This window comes from Neofelis nebulosa, chromosome 3 (assembly GCF_028018385.1).
Source record: "Neofelis nebulosa isolate mNeoNeb1 chromosome 3, mNeoNeb1.pri, whole genome shotgun sequence".
NCBI lineage: Eukaryota > Metazoa > Chordata > Mammalia > Carnivora > Felidae > Neofelis > Neofelis nebulosa.
The window spans coordinates 201,846,968-201,868,650 of record NC_080784.1 but is presented as its reverse complement, the minus strand read 5'-3'; the positions used below and the strand labels follow the sequence as shown (position 1 = coordinate 201,868,650).

Genomic DNA, 21,683 nt, shown 5'->3' with positions numbered 1-21,683 from the left:
CAGGTGCCCCTAAAGGGCAGCTATTTTTGCGATGATGATGATGATCGCATTGTGGAGATACTCTCATTTTGCAGATCGGGAAACTGAGGATCAGGAAGTAAAAGTTAACTGCCTGTCATAGTTCTGATGGAAGTCTCCAAGCATGGAGGCCCCCAGAGATGGTTCTGTAGGCCACGTCCTGGGTGGGGAGGGGGTCAGGGCAGAAGAACTGGAGGAGTGGAGGGTACTGGGATGGGGTACACACGGAATGGCTGAGCGTCAGGACCCAGAAAGTGGGTGAAACAGGACAATGGGCTGAGTAGGACAGAATCCAGGCCCAGGAGTCACGGCGGGGTGCAGAGGGGTCCACAAACCCGGGAAGACCAGGGTGTGGAACCAGAGACCGGAACCAGGTCTCCTGCCTTGTTATGTTGTCTCTCATCCACTGGAAACGGCCGTCTGTGTCTACACAGTACCCGGCACACGGTCAACGTGCCGGAAGGATGGGTGGGCCAAACAAAGGAATAAATGGCCACCCTTCATTAGCAGGGTGCTTGCCCAGAGGTTGGCAGGCTCTGTGTCACCATCAACAAGGGGGAAAGAAGGCCAGTTGTAATTAAATGAAACAACAAGTGTCCTCACGGGACACAAATTGGATTATCATTTGCAGAACTGGTGAGTCTCAGCCCTTGTGGGCAACAGTTCACCTGAGTTAACATGCATGAAGCTCTTTTTTCTTGTAGCTGAGGGAGTTGGGACAGGTTGTTATTTGTGTGTGTGTGTGAATTAAAAACTATGGCAAAATCATGTTTGACCCAGCACTTAATGGACACGGGCTGATAATTCTGTATATAATGAATTACATTAGCCAGCACTCGTGTAGCGTGCACGGATTACGTAGCAGAGGCCGTTAAGTACTTAACACGTGTGAACTCACTTGTCCTAACAACCACCCTAGGAAGTTGGCATTTACATCCCATTTTTCAGATGAGGACACTGGTGCCCTGGCATGAGGCCCAAGGTCACAAGGCTAGCAGGGATCAGTATTCAGACCCAGTGAGTCTGACTCCAGGACCTGTGCTCTTAGCTGTTATGTATATTGCCTCTCTGTGGTTCCTAACAACCAGAGTTGAAGTTCCAGGGAAGTTCTGGAAGAGCCCATGCCAAACCGGACAAAGGTTATCGGGTGGGGTTGGGAGGTGGATGTGGAAAGGAAGACCGTCACTGGCGTGTACTCCACAAGAATCCCTTCTCTGGCATCCCTGGCAGAGTCCACTCTTGGCAGGACCCTGCTGCTCGCCCCGCCCGAGATTTCCCACACGGGGAAATAGCTCAGACCCTTAGAACCTTCTCCCACCTAGGGGCACCTGGGTGGCTCAGTCGGTTGAGTGGCCGACTTCGGCTCAGGTCACGATCTCGCGGTCCGTGAGTTGGAGCCCCGCGTGGGGCTCTGTGCTGACAGCTCGGAGCCCGGAGCCTGTTTCAGATTCTGTGTCTCCCTCTCTCTGACCCTCCCCTGTTCATGCTCTGTCTCTCTCTGTCTCAAAAATAAATAAACGTTAAAAAAATTTTTTTTTAAAAAAGAACCTTGTCCAACCTAGAACCGAGACAAATCTGCTGTATGCCAGCTGCTCTCCTTTGGCCGTTGGTGCGCTCTCTGGAATTCTCTGTCTTCAATTCTTAGAAGCCCCCGGGGCTGACCATCTCCCGTTGTCCCCCAGATCCACTCAACCCAGCTGGGAGCCTGGGAATCTGCAGCCTAGGAATCTGACTGGTGGGGGTGGTGCTTATCGAAGGCTCCCACACCCTTGGCTTCAACGAGCTTAGCCAAAGGGGGGGGGCCTGCAGAGATCAGGAGCAGGGGGAGTCAAGCTGGGGTATCTGTTCCCCAGGGGCTCCCTGCACCGTCTCCTTGAGCAACTGGGAACACTAGAAGGTCACTGTTCCAGCTGAGGTGGCCGTGTCCCCTCTTCCCCCTTCTTCCAGTGTCCAGGTGGAAATGCGGTGGCTTCCGTGTAGCCCCAATCCGCCGCACTGTGTGAGCGGTGGGACATACAGAGGGGCCTTTTCAAATAAGTCTCCTGGGAGTATTTCCTCTGGGATTCGGGCTGAAAAAACAGCTCTGCGGTCTCTGCAAGGTGTCTCTTCCTTCGGTAAAAACTCAGCGTAACTGGCTGTTCTACTTTGAAACCTCATCACTTCCTGGGAAGACAGCCTTCTATGCAATTCTTACCTCACACATTCAATAACAGCCTTTGGCCAGAAGCGTTACAATTCTGTTTTATCTGCCGCTGCCTGAAGCAAACGTAGGGTGTGCACCAAGGGTGTGAGATAGCAAAGTTGAGCGGATTGTCTTACTATCCTCCCCCTCTCTCCACCCCATTGCAAGTAGCTCGGCTTGGGGCAAACAGCAGGGACAGCCATCCCGTGGGAGTGACGGGGATTGAGATGTATCGGGTGTATCGGGTGTGCGTTCTCATTCGACACCTCCTCATTTAGTGCCTGCGTCCACCTTCTGGAGAAGAACCAACAGCACCCCTGGTGAGGAGAAAGGGCCGTCAAGATATAGCAGCTGGTGGCAGGTCACACGCTTTTCAGACCTGAGCCCAGACTCCAGTGAAGGACCCCGCTCTTCCCGCCTTCCCAGCCCCGCGCTGCTTCCTGCCCGAGCGGATTCCTCTCTGGGTCTAGAGGTGAGGTTGATCTTTTGTGTCTGAGCAGGCTGACGGGAGAGACTTCCTGGGTCCCCACTGGCTTGGGTGCACAAGAAAGGCCTGGGCCAGCAGCCTAGTGGATGGACCGTCACCAAACGTTCTGATCTGCCCGCTTCCAGGCGCCTGGCAGGATCTCGCTTCGGGGCTCCCCGGGGCTGGGCGGGCTGTGTGACTCATTCTGGCCGATGAGTGTGAGTAGAAACTGCCGCCAACAGACTAGAGCAGCGCTGTTGCCAGACCCTCAGAGTCTCTTTCCTCTGTCATTGTGATGCTCCTGCGATGCTGCTGCTGGCTGGGTCCTGGGTAAGGAGGGTGATGGCGCTGTGGGAGGAGCACCCCCGCCCCCCGGCCCCGACCTGGCGTAGACATGCGGCGCAGATAAGAAACAGACCCGTTATGAGCCGCCGAGATGCGGTGTAGGCTCAGAGAGGGGATCTGGAGGTCCAGCCACTGGTCTGTTGGTGAATAATGGCCTCAGTCTGGTTCTGGGTTGCAGAGAGTTGCCATGGGGAAACCCTGTGGCTCCAGACAGGAGTGAACTCTTTGACAGTTGAGGGGCCCGAGGGAGGGGTACACTTTGGGGCCGCTCACCTCCGTGCCTGCCTGGGCCGTCAGCCCCGTCTGTCCGCTTATCCTCCCCACCCCCATCCATGCACGGTCGCCATGTTTCCACCTTCCCAGAGGAAGAGGAGGTCAGATGGGAAGTCAAGGGGGATCACCTGCCCTCTCTTTGTTAATCTGCCCTAGCCCTCAACATCCGCCACTCCTTCTCTCCTCTGCCGGCCTCAGTTAACTCGACCCTGTCAATCCATTTTCCAAGTGGAGAGCACTGCCTTTGTTTTGCCTTGGCACGACTGGGCCGAGACAGGAGCCGACGCCGTTTTACAGACCTTACTTCCTCCTCTTAGCTATTGATGGGGTGAGGGCAGGCACTTGATGCAAGCAGTGCCCATCAGAATCCTCCTCCAGTGGCCAGACTTGATTGGTCCAGGGAATGTCACCTGACCCAAGTGGGGCCAAGCAGAGCCATTTCCTGGGATTCTTGCGTTTGAGATCCAGCAAGCTTTCTCCTTGGTGACTTTCCTTCAAGCTTCCTCTCTTGTCTGCTTTCCTGGGTCTGGTGGTGGAGGTGGGAGGCTCGAGGTCTCCGCACTGTGTCTTCCACTGTGTGGGAAGAACGGGTTTACCGTAAAAGAAAATGACCTCAATGTACAGAGAAGCAGGACTCGCTGGAAGGAGGAACGAGCGAGAGTCCCATTTCACCTAAGCCATTTGCTTTTTTATCTCCAACCCTAGCAGCCACGAGGGCCTCAAGAGAATTCACCATTTATGCTGGTGTCTTTGTGACCTCCCAGGGCCACAAGTCTTCCAGGGGAAGCAACGGCACATGTGTGTATGGTTATTAAATGTATTAAAATATCACTAATTCATTTACATGGCAAACGTCCATACTTCAGAAGTCACTACACTTTTTAGTTTGCACTCTTTGTAAAATAACTTTTCTGAGACTAATAGGCACGCTTAACATTTTGGTTAAAATTTGGGAGGAATCAAGGGTTAATGACTGCCGGGCACGGAGCCTTCACTGGTCCCTGGCAGGTGTGTGTGCTCCTCACGGCTCCCTGGTGATGTACCAGCAACTGCGTGAAATATATTCCCTCAAAGTTCCGGAGACCAGACGTCTAACACCGAGGTGTCCGCAGGGGCCTGGGGTAAATCCTTCCTTGTGTCTTCGGGCTTCCAGTGTTTGACAGCGATCCCTGGCATCCCTTAGATTGTGGCCACTTCTGTCTCCAAATGTCCCTCTCCTTAGAGAGACCTGTCATTGGATATACCTAGTCCAGTTTGACATCATCTTAACTTGATTACTTCTGCAAAGCCCCTATTTCCAAATACAGTACTGGGTGGGGGGGCAGTCAGGAGTTCATCATATCCCTTTGGGGGACACAAGGCAACCAACAAAAGAACCATTTCAGGTGGAAAACATGAGGATTTTTCATAAGGATTCTGGGGGCGGCCCAGAGCTAGAGAAAGCCGAGGGCATTAACATTAAGGACCCGCAGAGAAGTTGCCAGTTGCCTCTAAGCACTTATTTCAGACCATCTTACTGTTTGTATTCTGTTTTTATTTATTTATTTATTTATTATTTATTTATTATTTTTCTGAATATGCAATTTATTGTCAAATTGGTTTCCATACAATACCCAGTGCTCATCCCAACAGGTGCCCTCCTCCATTGTATTCTGTTTTTTACATACGTTCTGAGTGACACCATTTGTTTGCTTCCCTTGGATATTTTAATTAAAGTTCTGACATTTAAAACAGTTAAAGGTAAGAGTCAGTGGAAAGAATACGAGCTTGAGAAGCTCTGGGCTATGTGGGATCCCAACTCTGCAAAAACACTGACTGCTGGCTTCAGGCACCTGACTCCTTCTCTCTAGATGTCAATATTTACAAATCAAGGTTATGGTGAGGATTTATTTCGGATGAAATGTAACTGTACCAAGCCCAGCGCATGGCATATAACAGGTTTTCAATATATTCACAAAGCGATAGTATTCTTTCATTTAATCGGCTGGCAATGAGATTCTTAGATGGCACAGAGAGAAAATTAGACCAGGATTAAAACAACAACGGTATTTACTTCAAAACAGACCATTAGATCCCTGTTTCTAATTTTCAAATTCATGCACAGCCTCCTTTCACAAAGGACTTAATAAGGCCTATAAATATTCCCATACAAAATGGGCATATTTTACTCTGGAGAACTAATTGCAGGTGAAAGAAGACGGGACTTTAAATAATCGAAGTCTGAGCAGACCAGTGACAGAATGTGCTTCTAAGAGAAACAGGGCTGTATGGACTCAGCTATCTGTGAGGGACCGTGTGTTGCCTCTTGGCCCACTGGAAAGCTGCCATGCTGTATTTTCCGGGGTCTTTCACTGGGGGGTGAATGTGTCAGGATCAGTAGCCCTCAAAAATTTTTTTAAATGTTTATTTATTTTGGAGAGAGAGAGAGAGAGAAAGAGAGAGAGAGAGAGAGATAGCACAAGTGGGGCAGGGGCAGAGAGAAAAAGGGAGAGAATCCCAAGCAGGCTCCACACCATCAGCACAGAGCCCGGCCCGGGGCTTGAACCCACGAACAGTGAAATCATGACCTGAGCCAAGATCAAGAGTCAGCCGCTTAATGGACTGCATCACCCACATGCCCCAGGATCAGTAGCCCTTTTTTAAACCAGGCTTCAGTTTCTCTTAAAGGATTTGGCAGAGGGCCCCGCCTTCCGTGTGATTTCCTGATCCAGAGTTTTCATGCAACTGTCAGGATTCTGCAATCCAAGCACCTGCGAGCCCCCTTCAATTGTGGCTGAAATTCCTCCCGCTGTTCCAGGTCGCTGAGCTGATCTTCCCTGACCATCCTCCTGGGCTTTGGAACGGCGCCACCTTGTTTCACGGAGCAGCGATCCCAGAAAGCCTGGCCTCACCCACCACAGTCGTCTGTGCTCTTCTTCTCTGCCTCAGTGGGCAGTAAAGCCTCAAGACTCTTCTGAGATTCAGAGATGCCACGACAGTCAGAGTTAGGCTTTAATCGGTTTCTCTGACTGTGAAATGGTAGGAAAAAAAAAAAAAATCCTATGAATGGAGCCGTGATGAGAACGGAACGAGCAGAGGGCTGCGGGTGCTCCCGCCACCCCACGGTTTAGAAAGGAGGTGCTCTCAGCTCTTTGTTGGCTCCCTGTCCTGGCTGTGCTCACCTATAAATGACGTTGGGGCCACACAGACTGGACCAAAGACTAGAGAGAACCAAAATGCACTGGCCTTGATTTCGGAAGGCGGGGTCCTTGAAGTTCACCTCTTCCTAGCAAAGGGGGTGGAGGACATGCCAGTGGTGAAGGTGAAGGTTCCTCCTTTACTGATTCATCCACGAGACGCAGATATAACCTTTTCCTGCCTTCCCCACGGGGGAGAGGTCAGAGGGGAGTCAAAGTCCTCCGCAAATGGCACGGACCTTGTAAAGTCAAGGCCAGCCCTTGATGTGGAGGCCGAGGGGCAGAGAGGCTGGGACCCGCCCCACCCCACTTGCCCCCCCTGCTCACAGCCCCGAGGGCAGCAGGACCAGGGCCTGCCCCGTTCACCCAGTTCCCGAGCCTGAAGTGAATCGTAACTTCACGCTGCTTAACCTCCATTCCCCCAGCAGTTCCAGGCTGCAATAGAGGGTCCCTATCTCACTGCCTGGGGTCTCCAGGGAGCCCCCCCCCCCCTCCCCGGGGAAGATGAGGTCACCAAACTTTAATCGTGTTTTGATCATTCATCTGTCATTGTTCCAGGCCTCCCACGTTCGTCCTCAGCCGAGCCTGCAGTGGCTCGCTGTTGTGTTTTCTCAGGATGGGGAAGCAGGACAGACCGCTGTCATGTTAACTTGTACCATCTCGCACCTGGAACGTGTCCGGATTCACCAACAGACGCCATCTACAGAGCCAGTGGAGACTCCTTGTTCCACAGCAAATGTGCAGGGCGATGGACCGTCTTGCATTTCGATTTAGTGCTTGGACCCTGGAGCCTGATTACCTCCATGGAACCGCAGCCCTCCTAGTCATGTGCCCTCAACTCACGTTTCGTCTGCCCCTCTTCCCCTGTTACATGGGGGAGTAAAAGCGCCTGGCCCACAGGATGGACGTACTGACTGCATCGCATGGGGCGGGTGCCCAATAAAAAGGTGTCGCTACACTCGAGCCGCTGCACCGCCTGGACACGCTGGAGGCCCGCCTCAAAGACGCCACTTAGGGAAAGTACCCCCTGCTTTCAGGTCCTCAATCCACCCGAGTGTGAGCCCCACGAGAACAGGGCCTTGCTCCCGCCTATGCCCGCTTATATCCAACCCCCGGGAGATGCTGAGTAAACCTCTCCCGGACAGCTGGATGAACACACACGCAGCAGAAAGAGCCCAGGATCTGGGGTTGGAAGATCAGATTTCAAATCCTTCGTATCCCAGTTCAGAGCTGCAGACGTTGGGAACGCTAATATGCCCCTCAGGAAAAGGGTGGCAAGTAAGGAGTGAGTAAGCAGTGACCCCCAACTGGGGGCAGCTGGTCTGCTGGGGAACATCAGCCCGTGTCTGGGGTCAGTTTTGGTCGTGCTACTGGTGTCTAATGGGCAGAGGCCACGAAAGCTGGCAGGGCAGTCCCCACATCAAACAACTGACGTCAGCAGTCATCAGACGTTGACAGGGCCGAGGCTGACAAATCTGGATTAAAGGAACATGATCTGAAACCATAAAGTCCTACACCAACGTCACTGACCATCGTTAACAGTATTAATAAGTACCACACATGCAGTAGCCCACATCTTTCAAATACAACATTTTTAGGGCCTCCAGACGTGGCTTTAATGTGATTTTTAAAATGTTGATTTCTTTACACAGACAGGCAATTCAGCTCCTGAAACTCCTTTCTCACCAGGGGCTCCTTATTCTGCAAACCTCCGCCAAATGCTATTGAAAAGACCTTCTGGAAAGACTGCGCTCGAATCTCTGGCCAGAAATAGGAGGACAGGACCCACGGCGCCATTTCTCAAACTAATGGAAGCCTCAGCTGCCCAGGCCTTCGCATCCCTGGACCAGTCCCTGAAACAGATGCTCCACCTGGCTTGGCGGCCTCTTGCCAGTTGAGGTCTCAGCTCAGCAATAAAGTTGTGTTTCTAGAATATTAGGCAGTGCTAATTTGAATTTTGCCCTCTCTTTAGAAACTGAGGCCCAGAGAGGTCAGGCCCAGGGGCATGTCCTCCGCATCCCCACGGTGGCCTGTGCTAGCTACGAGCAGGCAAGGACACAGGTCCCGCCGGATCCACTTTGGCGTCTCAGGGTCCAGGCCAAGATTAGGGCACATCTGTTAAAGGACTGAGTGCGAATCTCCTCCAGGAGCTGGCCGATGCCCCCGGGTGCTGCCTGCTGAGGACAGCTTCCTCATCGCATGGCGGGAGGGGAACTTTTCTCTGCTCAAGAGCTCGTTCTAGCTGACGAAGCACACGTCACACACCAGGCAGCCGTGCAGGGGTGAGGCCCCCGGGAGCGCCCTTAAGCCCGTGAGGGCTCGGAGATGCAGGTCACCAACCCCAGAGCAAGGGAGACAGACGGCTGGGAAGGTCTGCAGTTTTAGATCGGGATTCTTGTGGCCAGCTCAGAACCAACCAGAAGAGGCCCAGTCTGGGCATGCTTGGTCTCTCTTAGCAGAAGTTCTCAAAGTACGGATCAGCATGACACCAAGAACATGTTAAAACGCAGATCGCCAGGCCTATTCTCTCAGCTTCTGGCTCAGAGGGCACTGTATCCGTTCCCTAAGGCAGCTGTAACACATCGCCAGCGTCTGTGGGGAGCGTCTGGTCCAGGCCCCTCCCCTGGCTTCTGGAGGCTGCTGGCAAACTTTGTGCCCTTCTCCCTGTGTCTGCGCCTCGTCTTATCAGGACACCAGTCCTATTGGATGATGGGGCCCTTACTCTGACATGACCTCATCTCAGCTGACCCCATCTGCAACAACCCTAGGTCCAAATGAGGCCACGTTCTAGGATACTGGGGCTAGAACTCCAACATATCTTTTTGCGGGGTGCAATTCAACACATAACAGGTGTGGCAACCCTACATGCTAATACCCCCTACCCCCGACTGGGGGACTTTTTAAAAAAAATTTTTTTAATGTTTATTTATTTTTGAGAGAAAGAGCATGAGCAGAGGAGGGGCAGAGAGAGAGGGAGACACAGAAGCAGGCTCCAGGCCCTGAGCTGTCAGCACAGAGCCCGACGCAGGGCTCGAACTCACGAACCATGAGATCAGGGCCCGAGCCCAAGTCAGATACTTCACCGACCCCCCCCAGCCGGGAGATTCTGATGTGACCACGCGCTCCCTGATTCCCTTTGCAGCCCTCCGCACAGCGGCAGCCTGGCCCAGTGTGCTGTGAGCGGCTGGCCTGGTCTGCGAACAAGGAACGCGACAGCCGCTAGCTGCCGGAGGCCGCCGGGGTCGGTGAGGCCCCAGGGAGTGTGACGGGGAGCCTGGCTCAGCATCTCCGGGTCCCCTACCCAGTCGGGCCACTGGCCACTGGCTGATGTCAGATAGGAAGGTCCTATGTGCCAACACGGCAGGTGCTTTAAACACGGGGTCGCAGAATGGGGTGGGCGACAGACAGGTCCCATTTTTTTCTCTTGGTTCAGAAGGAAAACTCTTGGTTTGGGGCACCCCGCACTCGCCAACGGAGACATCGTACAGATGAGAAACCGCAGCAGAGAGGGTGGCGGTGGATGCAACGTGGTCCCCTTCCCACGCTCATCGTGGAGCAGGGATGCGGCTGGACCCGGAGGGGCCCACGCGGTGCGCAGACAGCATCCCGGGGTACGCAGCCGGGCCCTTCATCTGGATGCTTGCACACGGCAGGTGGGAGCTAGCCTGGCAGAGCCTTCGGGGCCTGGGGAGGGAGAGGGTGGGCAGCCCAGGTGAGCAGGGAGGCAGGGATGCAGCCACCCCTGAGGCCAGCCGTCTACTTTCCTGTCTCCTGCTTCTGCACATGCCCATCCGCGCCCCCCCCCCCACCCGCCCCGTCTGGAAAACGACTCTATGCTCTCTCTTTGCTTTGCCAACTCCTGTCAGCCGCGCCAGCCTCCCTTTAAATGCATGACCACAAATCTCTGAGGGGTCTTCTGCATGGCCGGGCGACTTCCCCCATCAATTCACTTTTCCCCGTGAGAAAGAACAGCTTACTGGTCAAAGCCACTATAGGGTGGTGGTTCTGCTAAGAGCAGCCAGATGCGACCCGTAAATAACCCAAGGAGGGGTATCTCATCTTCATGTTCATTTAAAAGGAAATGATCTGGGTTCTTTGGATTCCAGATGAAGCGTCTCCCGGCACACGGGACAGTGCGGCCGCCACGGCTGCCTGTTCGGGTCCGTCACCGCTCAGCCTTTTCACAGGCTCACGTCTGCCATCGGGTGCTCTCTGAGGACGCCTCAGTCCATGCTTGAGTGGAGGAAGGGTCCAGAACGAGGCTGCCTGGAGCCCCGGTCCAATGTGCCCGAGCTGGTGTGAGCAGAAGTTCCTGGGGCCAGAGTTCTAGGCCGGGGAAGGGACCCTGAGCCCCGGAGGTGGCAGGACCGCAGGGAAAGGGTGGTGAGCTCGGAAAGCACCCACCCATCGGCTGCCACCTTCCCCGGGTCTGACGGACTGTGGTCACAGAGGCCCTTCTCGTCCTGCCGGCAAGAACAGGGGGACCGGACAGACATGGGCCCCCAGTGGCGAGGCCTGCTCTTCTGGCCTGGCGTGCCCGCCTGGGCCTACCTGGGCACCCGGCCGCTAGTCGGAGAGCTGTGGCCGCCCGGGACAAATGTCCGGTTGCTGCTCCTTCGCCCATCCCAGTGCCCCGTGCAGGATGGGGCCCTGCCCTGCCCAGCGGCCCACTGGCCGGAACCCACACAATCCTGGACGGAGTCCCTCACCTTCCACCAACACTGACGTCCCAGGAGATCAAACTTCTTCACCAGCTGTGTCCCTCCGTTTTGCCTTTCTGTGTACTGTCCTCACTCCTGGGGCCCCATGCCGTTCCCCTCCCCCCCTCCCCCCCCCCCCCCCACCTCAGGACTCAGCGGGGGATGGCAGCTTGGGAAGCTTCCCCGACGCCCGGCTGAGCCTGGCACCTGGTGTGAGAGCCACTGCCTGGGCTGCCCTCTGGCACACATTCCTGCTGCTGTCACCTGCTGGGAGCAAACGTGGCGCCGTCCTGTGATGTCCAGGGCTCAAGCTGGCACTTCCCCACCTGGCTCTCCTGGAGCGTGGGAAGCGCGTCCCTTAGGCTCTGCAAGCCCAACGCCTCGTTTGGTGTCGGTCACATGGAACGGGTCTGCGTCCAGTCCCACGTGTGGGGCTTCAGTCCCCACCCCACGAGCCCACTCCTGCCCAAATCCTGCTTTAATCAGTCCCAGTTGGATGAGCTCCTGACAGCATCCTGCTGGGATCGAGCCTGAGCCGTCTGCGTCCTTTGCTGACTGGCCCCGGTCAGGCCGCCAGCTCAGAACCCACCCGAGCCCCTCCTAACCTGGTGTCGTCCCGACTCCCGCCAGCCCGTGATGCCAGAGTCCCCGTCCGGCCCACACCAGCTCACCCCACTGAATAATAACGGTAACGGTAATCTTTGCATGAGGACTCCGACCTTGTCAGGCATCGTATCCACAATCTCATCTAATCTGCCAACAACCACACCGCAAAGGAGGCATTTCCATTTTGTCAGTGCTGACGATGAGGCTCAGTGAGGTGTAGACTTGCCTCGGGTTACTCTGGAGGTGGCGGGCCCGGGGCGATTTCCATCCAGAGCTCGGGCACCGAACCGTCGGAGAGGCTGCGCCCTCCGCACCAGCCTCCCTGTGCGCCAGCTCAGCGCGCTCCCCCCCCCCCCCCCCCACTTCCCGCGAAGACCCCGGGGCCCAGACAGGTGAAGTTGGCGCCTGGCTCGCACGGCGGAGGCGGGATTGGAACTCGGGGCCACCTGCTGCTTCCCTTCCAGCACCGTGGCTGGCTTTGCTGGGCTCCAGGGACCACCGTTTTCCGGGGAGCCCTCGTGCCATCTGGGAGGGCTCTGCCCAGCAGCTGCCGGAGGGGGACTTACTTCTCTCTGTTGAATATGATGAATTCCTTCCGCACGGTCTCCAAGCACTGCTGCAGGTGTCCGTTCTGTCAAAGAGCAGAGAGGTGAGAGTAAATGACGGGGCACCATCCAGGGAGCCACACGACAAAGGCCGTGACGACCAGAGCTTGACCTCAATGGGGCTGCAGATGCCGGGGGCGGGGCACGAGCGACGTGCCTGGAGGGGCCCTGACTGTATGGGCGGCTGTGCCGAAGGGAACCCTCGACCTCAGTCTGCAGCCATTACATCCAACCTGAAAGTCACGTTAGAATGGAATATGGGTGGAAAATCATGAAGTGGCTTCCTAATCACTTGAATGCTCATGAGACCTGATGAAGAAGCGGGATGGCGGGCGGAGCAGAGAATCTCAAGAACGTCCTGCCAAGGTGCCCATCCTCTTTGACAACAGATGCCAGACAGCTCTGTGCTCACAGGGGCGCTCTTCCTGGTGCCCTAGATGCTGAGCTGTCAGCACAGAGCCCGACGCGGGGCTCGAACCCACCAACCGTGAGGTCAAGACCTGAGCCGAAGTTGGACGCATGACCGACTGAGCCACCCAGGCGCCCGATCTTTCCGTTTTGTGCTATGAAAAGCCACCCAATCGCGGAGGCATCTTAGTGACTGCAAACGGAGGTATCTGGAGAGACGAAGTGAGTTGCCTCCGTTAGGCTAAACAGCAGCCCCTCCCTCCTTTAGGCTCCCTGGACCCTGCGATTCCTGCCCCCGGGGGATCCGCTCACCAGAGGACAGCTGTCCTTTGTGCCGTCTTTGGACCTGTTCTTTGCCAGCCTCTTCTTCTTTTTGTGAAGTGGCCTGGATTCAAGGATCATTTCTTCAAGTTCAAATGTGGGGTCACAATTCAATCTCCCCTTCTGAGAGCAAGCGGAAAAGCAAACACGGTCTGTCTTGGTTGCACCCACCACTGGATTGTGTTCATTCATTCGTTCATTCAACCGATCGCTCATTCAACAAGTAACGGCTAACTACCACTGTGGGGTGCGCCGCTTCCGTTTTATTTCTGGGGAAGAGAAGCGACACCTTCTCGCGGCAGACACGGTTCATTTATCCCCGTATCTCCTCCCCCGGCCCTGTTAACATCCACACTCCTCCTCAGCCTCCTTCCCACGAAGCTTCGTGTTTTTCCAGGGCCCAGTTCAGTCTCCCAATCTGATGCTATTCACGTATCACACACACATCTTCATGTCAGGACTACCTCTTCTATAAGTATAATTTTTAATAATTTAATTTTTTTTTTTTTAATTTTTTTTTTCCAACGTTTTTTATTTATTTTTGGGACAGAGAGAGACAGAGCATGAACGGGGGAGGGGCAGAGAGAGAGGGAGACACAGAATCGGAAGCAGGCTCCAGGCTCCGAGCCGTCAGCCCAGAGCCTGATGCGGGGCTTGAACTCACGGACCGCGAGATCGTGACCTGGCTGAAGTCGGACGCTTAACCGACTGCACCACCCAGGCGCCCTAATAATTTAATTTTAAAATGCTATTTCTGGCCCATATCTGCCCAATTCCCCAAGCTGGCTCCCTCCTGCCCCTCCACTGGAGCCAGGCGGGGCTCCGCCCACTTGGGTCAGGAGGAGTTTTGTGCCCCTGACTTCTGGGCCATGGACCCAAGATCCAGCTGGTGGCTGTCGCTCAGGACGCCAGTCCCGTCAGGCAATACGGCCTAGTGGTTATATCATCCACAGTCTGGAGGTGCACAGGGACTTCTCCCCAAAAAGCCACTCGGATTTTAGGCCCAAGTCTTTCCTGGCCTGATTTATCTGCCATCCGTTCGTTCATTCATTCATTCTAATGCAGGCTCTGGATTTCTCACAGAGTAAACGTGGGTAAGTTCCTCAACATGAGAATACTTCTAGTAAGACCACTCCCCTGTTATGGAGTCTGTATGAGATAATGCTTGCGAAACTTTAGGCCGGTGCCTGGAACACACAGCACACTGGGTCCTGGAGGATTATGATCACTCATTCACTTAAGACAATGACACGTTGAGAGCTTCTAGTGCCTTCTAGGGCTACCCATTGCTCTGGAGTGTGTCTCAGGCAGAGGCCAGCCGAGGCAAGTGGGCCCTGCCCTCTGAAGCTCTCGGGGGACGGCAGAGTCACTGTAATAGAATGATATTAGTGGCCAGCGTAGACAGGCCTCTGTGTAGTGCAGGACCAGGGAGGCTGCGATTCACTCCAGGTAAGTGGGGGGGGGGGGGGGAGGGGGACTGGCCTGGGGGATGTCCCATCGGAGACAATGCTTCAGTTTTTCTCTCTTCCAGAAGGCAGTTACTGAGACCCTCAAATGAGCCAGTCCCTGGGTTTGATGCTGTCTGGAAGGAGGGACAGGAGACTGCCGGGGGGACAAGGAGAGGAGCCCCTGTCCCCCCAAGAGGAGGAAGCAGCGTGAGCACAGGTTCACAGCTACGAAACAGTGTGGCCAGAGGGGACAACCACAGGCGTCTGGGTGTGGCTGAAGCAGGGTCCTCTGCCTGTGATTGTGTGGACGTGACTGCGCACGAGTGTGAGCGTGCACGAGTATGAGATTTGCACGAGTGTGTGCGAGTGTGAGTGTGCATGGGTGCGAGGGTGCATGTGAGTATGCGCGAGTGTAAACGTGCATGTGAGTAGGTGAGTGTGCACGACCGTGCTTGTGTGCGGCTGGGGAAGGGCAGCAGGTGAGGTCTACAAAGGCTGACAGGCGATCGCAGCCATTGGCCCCGAGGGTCACCAGGGCATCCTGCGTGCAGCCTTGGGGACGGCTCACGTGGCAACAGGGAGGCTGTTTGAGGCAATCTGTGCTCCGTATAAAGGACCACATCAAGATCCCTGGGTTTCATCCACCTGGCCTGAGCATGGCGGAAGGGGACCACCAAGGATGCCAGCGTATTTCTCTGGCACATCCAGAGCGAACGTTCTGAGGGAGCCAACCGAGGGAGCCGAGAGCAGAATCCCGGCGGATCTGTTAATAAAATAGCAGTTCCGAGGGCGGTGTGGACCGAGGGCTCGCTGCTCCGAGCCTTTGGAGGCCTCTTGGCATTTACTCCGCCCAAGCGTGGGATGAATCCCTCTCGTCTCCTCATTTTAGGTGAAGAACCCCACTCCCGAGCACACCCGAGGTCACAGACGCGGTAGTGAACCCAAGTCTCCAGCCTGTGCTCCCGGCCGAGACCCCGCACTGTCCCTCCAGGACCCAGCTCTGGGTCACTAAATGTGCCTTTGTAGGTTTATTGGCTTTTTCTTTGCACAAACCCTTAGCCCGCTGGCTGTCAAGGGGGTGGGGGGCAGCTGTCCCCAGGGGATGCCCCGCAAGGTCTGGGGATGTTTTTGGTGTCACAGCCGAGGAATGCTACCGATATCTGTGGATGGAGTCCAGGGATGCACAGGACGGTCCCCACACCCCCGCCCCCCAAAGAATCATCTGGCCCTAATGCCCCCAACAGCACAGTTGAGGAGCCCTGCTCTCATCTGCAAGCCCCTGACAACAGGCACCAAGAGTGTTTTCTTTCCAGTCACCTCCTCGAGCCACACACACGGCCTGCGTCCGTAGGCGCTCCGCGAGTACAGGCTGGCGGGGCGGTGGGTGGCCGGATGAATGGGTAGGTGACGCACACGGTGGGTGTGACTCCATAAAACAAAGAACACTCCGTGCCCACAAAGACCTTCTGCCAGGAGAGAAACCTGGCAGATGAGGTCCAAATCCACACTAAGTCTCACTGCAATGGGAACGTTCCGGCGCTCCTGTGGCCACGGCCGGCAGAGGCCTCCCGGACCAGCTTCTGGGTGTTCCTTCAGAGCAGGGCAGGGGACCCTGCAGAGGGACGGCGTGGCATGGGATGAGACCCTCACTCACACTGGGCACAAAGCCGGGTGTCAGCGCCTTCTCGAACACCGCATCCCAGTTCATGTCGGCCAAGTAGGGCGCGCTCTGGACGTCACCAAGGCTGGACAGACGGCTCTCGGGGTCCTTGGTCAGGAGCTGCAGGCAGAAGGCAGAAGTGCTTAAACATGTTTGCTTGAGGTGTGCGCCCTGCTGAGGTTAGCGGGGACTCTGAAGGTAGGAATCCTGGGAAAATGAAGGTGCCTCTGCTTTTTTTCCTTTTTTTTGAGAGAGAGAGAGAGAGAGAGAGAGAGAGAGAGAGAGAGAGAAAGAGAGAATCTTAAGCAGGCTCCACGCTCAGTGTGGAGCCCAACCTGGGGCTCGATCTCTTGACTCTGAGATCATGACCTGAGCAGAAGTCGTGTCCAACTGAGCCCCCAGGCGCCCTGCAGGTGCTTCTGCTTTTCATGTGCCATCAACACTGTGCTCTGGGTTGCTCTTGCCGGGAGCGTCACCTACACTCACCTCTTTGAGTGACAGGGAGGAACTGAGAGGTCCGGCTGCTTCCTCACGGTCACCCAGCAAGAGGCTCTTTGGCAGGGACTGGATTTTAGCCACCGCGCTGTCCTCGAGGACTGGCGCCCCATCACAGCATCACAGCCCATGCTCATTGATGTCTGCAGAGGCTTCCAATTAAATAGAAGGAGAATTGGCCACCTCATCTTGAGAGGGTCAGCTTGGTGGTAGAACGTTTGAAAGTGTAATAAAATTTATCCCCGGATGGCTAAGCGGTGACCTCTGTGGCCTGATGGCGTGGCCTCATTTGTGGCCAAGGGTATAATTTTTAGTGTCTCCTCAAATAGAGTTTCTACTACTAAGGGGTGGTGCGACCTAAAAAGCAGCCCCAGAGTATGACCTTGCACCCACGCGGGGCTTTCAGCTTTTCCAAAAACATTCCGGCTTGCCTTGCACAAAGAACTCCAGCGGGCTGCGGGAGGCTGCCTGCCTGTTTCCTCCTCTCAGATTAGGAAGAGCAAAGACACACAGTTCTTCCACTTGCAGATCACGATTAGGGTGGGACCCCAGGGGATTGGTAAGGACGTGGCATGTGCTAAGGGCGGGGGGGGGTTGGCACCCGGCTGCCCACAGGTGGGAGCTGGAAGTCGGAACTCCACTGCCGGCTTGCCGCCTGCCCCGCCCCACCCCGCCCCCGACGCTGCAGAAATGTCCCAGCTGCGCCCAGCCGGTGGGCTGTGGTCACACCAGTGTGAGGGCACCTGGCAGGGTCACCTCTGCTGGTCGTGGCAGCCTCCTCCTCAGGGCTGCCCCAAACGATGGGTGCAGATTTAAACAGAGCCTCTAGGGGCGCCTGGGTGGCTCAGTCAGTAAGCAATTAATCTGTTGATTTTTGCTCAAGTCGTGGTCTCACGGTTCCTGAGATCGAGCCCCAAGTCGGGCTCTGCGCTTACAGCACGGGGCCTGCTTGGGATTCTCTCTCTCTGTCTCTCTCTCCCTATCTCTCTGTCCTTTCCCTGCTTGTGCTCCCTCTGTCTCTCTTTCTTTCTCTTTCTCTCTCTTTTCAAAATAAATAAATAGGGGTGCCTGGGTGGCTCAGTCAATTGAGCGTCTGACTTCGGCTCAGGTCACGATCTCACGGTTTGTGGGTTTGAGCCCCGCGTCGGGCTCTGTGCTGACAGCTCGGAGCCTGGAGCCTGCTTCAGATTCTGTGTCTCCCTCTCTCTCTGCCCCTCTCCCATTCACACTCTCTCTTTCGCTCAAAAATAAATAAACATTTAAAAAAAAATTTTTTAAACCCCAAATAAATACATAAACTTTATTTTATTTTATTTTTTTTTTCTTTTTTTTTTTTTTCTTTTTTTATTTTTTAATATATGAAATTTACTGTCAAATAACTTGTACCCCAATGTTTATAAATACATAAACTTTAAACGGATACTTCACTCCAGTGCCGCATGGGAGATCCCCATTCAGGATAGCAGTTCTCCGACTCACTGGATGGGTGCCCGTGCTCACGATGTGGCGTTAGGGCTCTGCTGACTTGATCAACTCCACCACTGGCATTCTGTTCCCTCCCTCCTTTCAGAATTTGGTGGGATGCCTGGTTCTGCACTAAATGACTTTAGCCCCCGGGACTGGCAGGCTGGGGGCTGTCCCCTTACCTTCTTCAGCAGGGCGACCATGCCTTTGCACCACGTGGAGGAGTAGTGGACACGCTCCATCTTGAACATGTTGAGGATCTCATCAATGGGCGTGGCCGAGTGGATTTCATACGGTCTCTGCAACCAAAGGACCAGAGAGGGAATCAGAGAGAGGGCCAACCGGAAGACGCCACCCATGTGGCTAAACCTGTATATTTACAAGGGGGTGGTTTATTCTTTCCCTTTAGGGAATAGTGGGTGTTCCTCTTTCACGGCAGAGCAGGTGGCCCAGACCCACGAGCCAACAGGGATTAGACCTGTAGGGTAGTGCCCGAACCCGGCAGGTGGGTGCTCTGTTATGGCCACAGGAGGTTAAATGACTTGGCGAGGTCACATAGCCACAAAGTGACAAAGGCAGGATCCGCATCCAACAGCCTAACTCCCAAGTCCCGACTCCAGGCTTGGGGGTGGGGTGGCTCTCATCATCCACTGGACTCCCAGCCTCACCTCCGGTCGAAATCCCTGCCTGCCGGTGGGCCTCACCTCCACCTTTCCCTGCGCTGGCTGAACCAGCTGGGAGTGAGCGGGCTGGAATCACCCAGGTCTGGGTCTGGTGGGATGGATGGATGTGGGGAGGCAGGGCTTCTATCTACCACCCTCCCCCTGCACCACCCCGACAGTGAGGAGGCATAACTCTGTTCTCTGACTGGCCAGCTCAGCAGAGCATTAAACCTCCTGACCTGTTTTCCAAACATTGCCCTGGGCAGTTTGTTGCTTCTAAGAACCTCTCAAGACCTGGAACTTGGTTAGTCTTTCTTGAGTGGGACCCTGGGGACATGGCTGGGACAGTGTCTGAACATCAGCTCACTCCCTCTGCCTCGGCCCCCTCCCAATTCCCTCCCCTTCTTTACCTTCCCCCCAGCTTCATGGGCCAAGATGCTCTGAGGTTTGCATACAGTCAAAGGCTCAGGGCTGGCATCGGCAGTCACTTCGGAGCACGGGTGGCGTGACAACTAGACAAACCGAGAGCAAGGAGCTCATCGCCGTCCCCGTGAACCTGACTGCTGTGGAATTCCTGTAGGGGTGGGGTCCTTGAAGGTGGGCCCCGGCCGTCCAGCAGACCTCAGAGCCCAGTGACGGGCATGATGAGCCTGTCCATCCACAAACACTGACTAGAGACCGGCTGTGGGTCAGAGCCCGTACTGGGCTCACAGGGTGTGGGCTCCAATCCCGTGGAACTTGAATTCCCACGGGGCTGCTGCCACTAGGAGCCACCAGCCAAGAAGGTGAGGGGGTCCTGAGCCCTGGGTGCATGACCTTTCCCTGGAACGTCTTTATCTTCACCAAACGGGGCTCCCCTGGGGCACACGCCTGCCCATGGGAGCGTGCCCGTGACTTGCGATGTGTCCACCCAGAAGGGCACCTCCTCCGGACTGGCTGCCTCCTCCTTCATCTGCCAATCAAGCTGGGAACTCTCCCTTTTGCCCTGTAACATGTAGATCAAAAGCAAAACCTGGGGCTGCCTAGAAAGGCCGGCTACCTAGATGTGCTAACATTATTTACCCTATGTCTTCAAACACTGTCTTCCAATTTAATGGGAAGTGGAGGATAATTCCAGTAATGGACGTTTCAGAATTTCCTCCCGAGGCTGCTGCCTGCCTCTGCCTTTGCCCCCATAACGGCTACCATGATTAGAAGTCGCAGGAATGAGCATTAACTGAGAGCGGAGATGTCAGTTTCTGGGCGGTTCAGGATCGCTTCTTCCCATCTTTTTGCCTTTGGAGAAAACCATGCCTCCCACCCTGTCCCAGCCGCACCTGGAAAACCAGCTGCTGGAGGCTGGAGGACCTCAGGTGATGGAGCACTCCCACCTCCGCATCTTAGGAGTCGGGACACTGAGGCTGCGAGACGCACGGGGACCTTGCCGCGTCCCACAGAGATGCAGGATCTCCTTTGCCGCTCTTTCCTCGATGCCACCAGAGCTCACCATGCCGAGTGCCCAACCGGAGAACCAGCCAGCGACAAGCGTGATCCATCTGCCTCGCCACCCGACCTCCAAGCCGGCCACTCTCTAGCTCTGTCCTTCTCTCCACTTCTGGAGGGAGCCAGACCAATAATAATGGTAACCCTGACAAGCCACGAGGCCAACACAGCAGTTAAATACGTTCCCAGCTAAGCACGGAACACCGTGCGCAGAATACGCTCAGCGGCTTTAGGTTCAGCCTTCGTCCGTTCGGACGGCTGTAGAGAAACCCAGCTCCCTCTACAAGGATATCGGCAAATACTCAGATCGATATTCCATCTGCTTGGGGTAAAGAATTCTATGGAAGCTTAGTTCGCACGCACCGGCCTTAGGATGTGTTGACTCCAGAAAGCAAGTGGCATTTCTAAGGCAAAGAATCACGTGAACCACTGGCAAAAGTGATTTTCTCAGCGGGACACCGGACAGACTCATTATGGAGCGCATGTGTGTCTCCATTCCAGAACCCCCGGTTTACAGAAAACCCCAATTGACCGAGAAGTGGAAGCGGGGGAACAGAATTGTTGCAGACTTGTTATTTGGACAGCCAGAGCTGAGCTGGGCTTTGGGGACCGTCCAATCTGATGTGTCTGTGTGTGTGTGTGTGTGTGTGTGTCCCACACCTCTTCCCTCCAGATCTCAAACGCGGAACAGATGAAAGCAAAGAACAGGTCCTCGGGCTATGAAACGTCCAAAGCCAGAGACATCACGTCCCCCTCCTCAGAACTCTTGAACTACCTGTGCTGGGTGCCAGAGGCCCAGGAAACGCGGCCTGAAAACCACGCAACAACCCCCGCTCCTTCCCCTCCCTTAATGGAGACGTAAAACCTGGAGAGTGAGGTCACAGAGTCTGTTTCCTCCCAGGTCCTGACTCCTGGCACAGTGCTCTCTCTGCTTTACCAAGGGACAAGGCGTCAGCGTTCAACCCCAGGACCACCTCCCTCCTTCCGTCAGGTTCACGTGCCAATAATTCCCTGGTTCTGCAGTTGAGCTTGCCCATCCCACATACCCCAAGTTCTTTAGTTCTGCGCCCCGCCCTCTAGGGGAGCTCCACACACCCTCCCTCTTTATTCATCCCCTCTCTGCACCCCCAACCTTCTCTCTCTACCCGGCCGCAGGGAGAAGTGCTGACTGGGGTCAAAGACAAGGTCAGGGAGGTGGTTGGGATGGCACCATGGGGGGGGGGGGGTTTGGGGGCTCACCCTTTGTCCACATCGAGAGCCCTGCTCTGTGCCATGCAGTGCATGCGGGGCCTCATTCGGTCCCGGTTACTACACGGCAGAGGTTCGCAAACAGGAGCGATTTAAATTGGCTGATGTTTGGAGATATTTTGGG

General features: G+C 55.2%; 1 protein-coding gene across 6 annotated transcripts in view; it reads right to left on the bottom strand.

The window, feature by feature from the left end:
* Positions 1-21,683, bottom strand: part of STK32B (serine/threonine kinase 32B) — a 391,097-nt gene that overhangs the window by 7,537 nt on the left and 361,877 nt on the right. For 5 of the 6 annotated variants that reach the window (XM_058723111.1, XM_058723113.1, XM_058723115.1 and 2 more), the window contains 4 exons: positions 18,350-18,466; positions 16,203-16,328; positions 13,092-13,223; positions 12,333-12,397 (listed from right to left, as the gene is read on the bottom strand). In XM_058723111.1, coding sequence (XP_058579094.1) covers positions 12,333-12,397; positions 13,092-13,223; positions 16,203-16,328; positions 18,350-18,466 — 440 coding nt within the window. Of the gene's footprint in view, positions 1-4,898; positions 10,145-12,332; positions 12,398-13,091; positions 13,224-16,202; positions 16,329-18,349; positions 18,467-21,683 lie in introns of those variants that run through there. The other variant, XM_058723112.1, reaches the window with a different exon arrangement.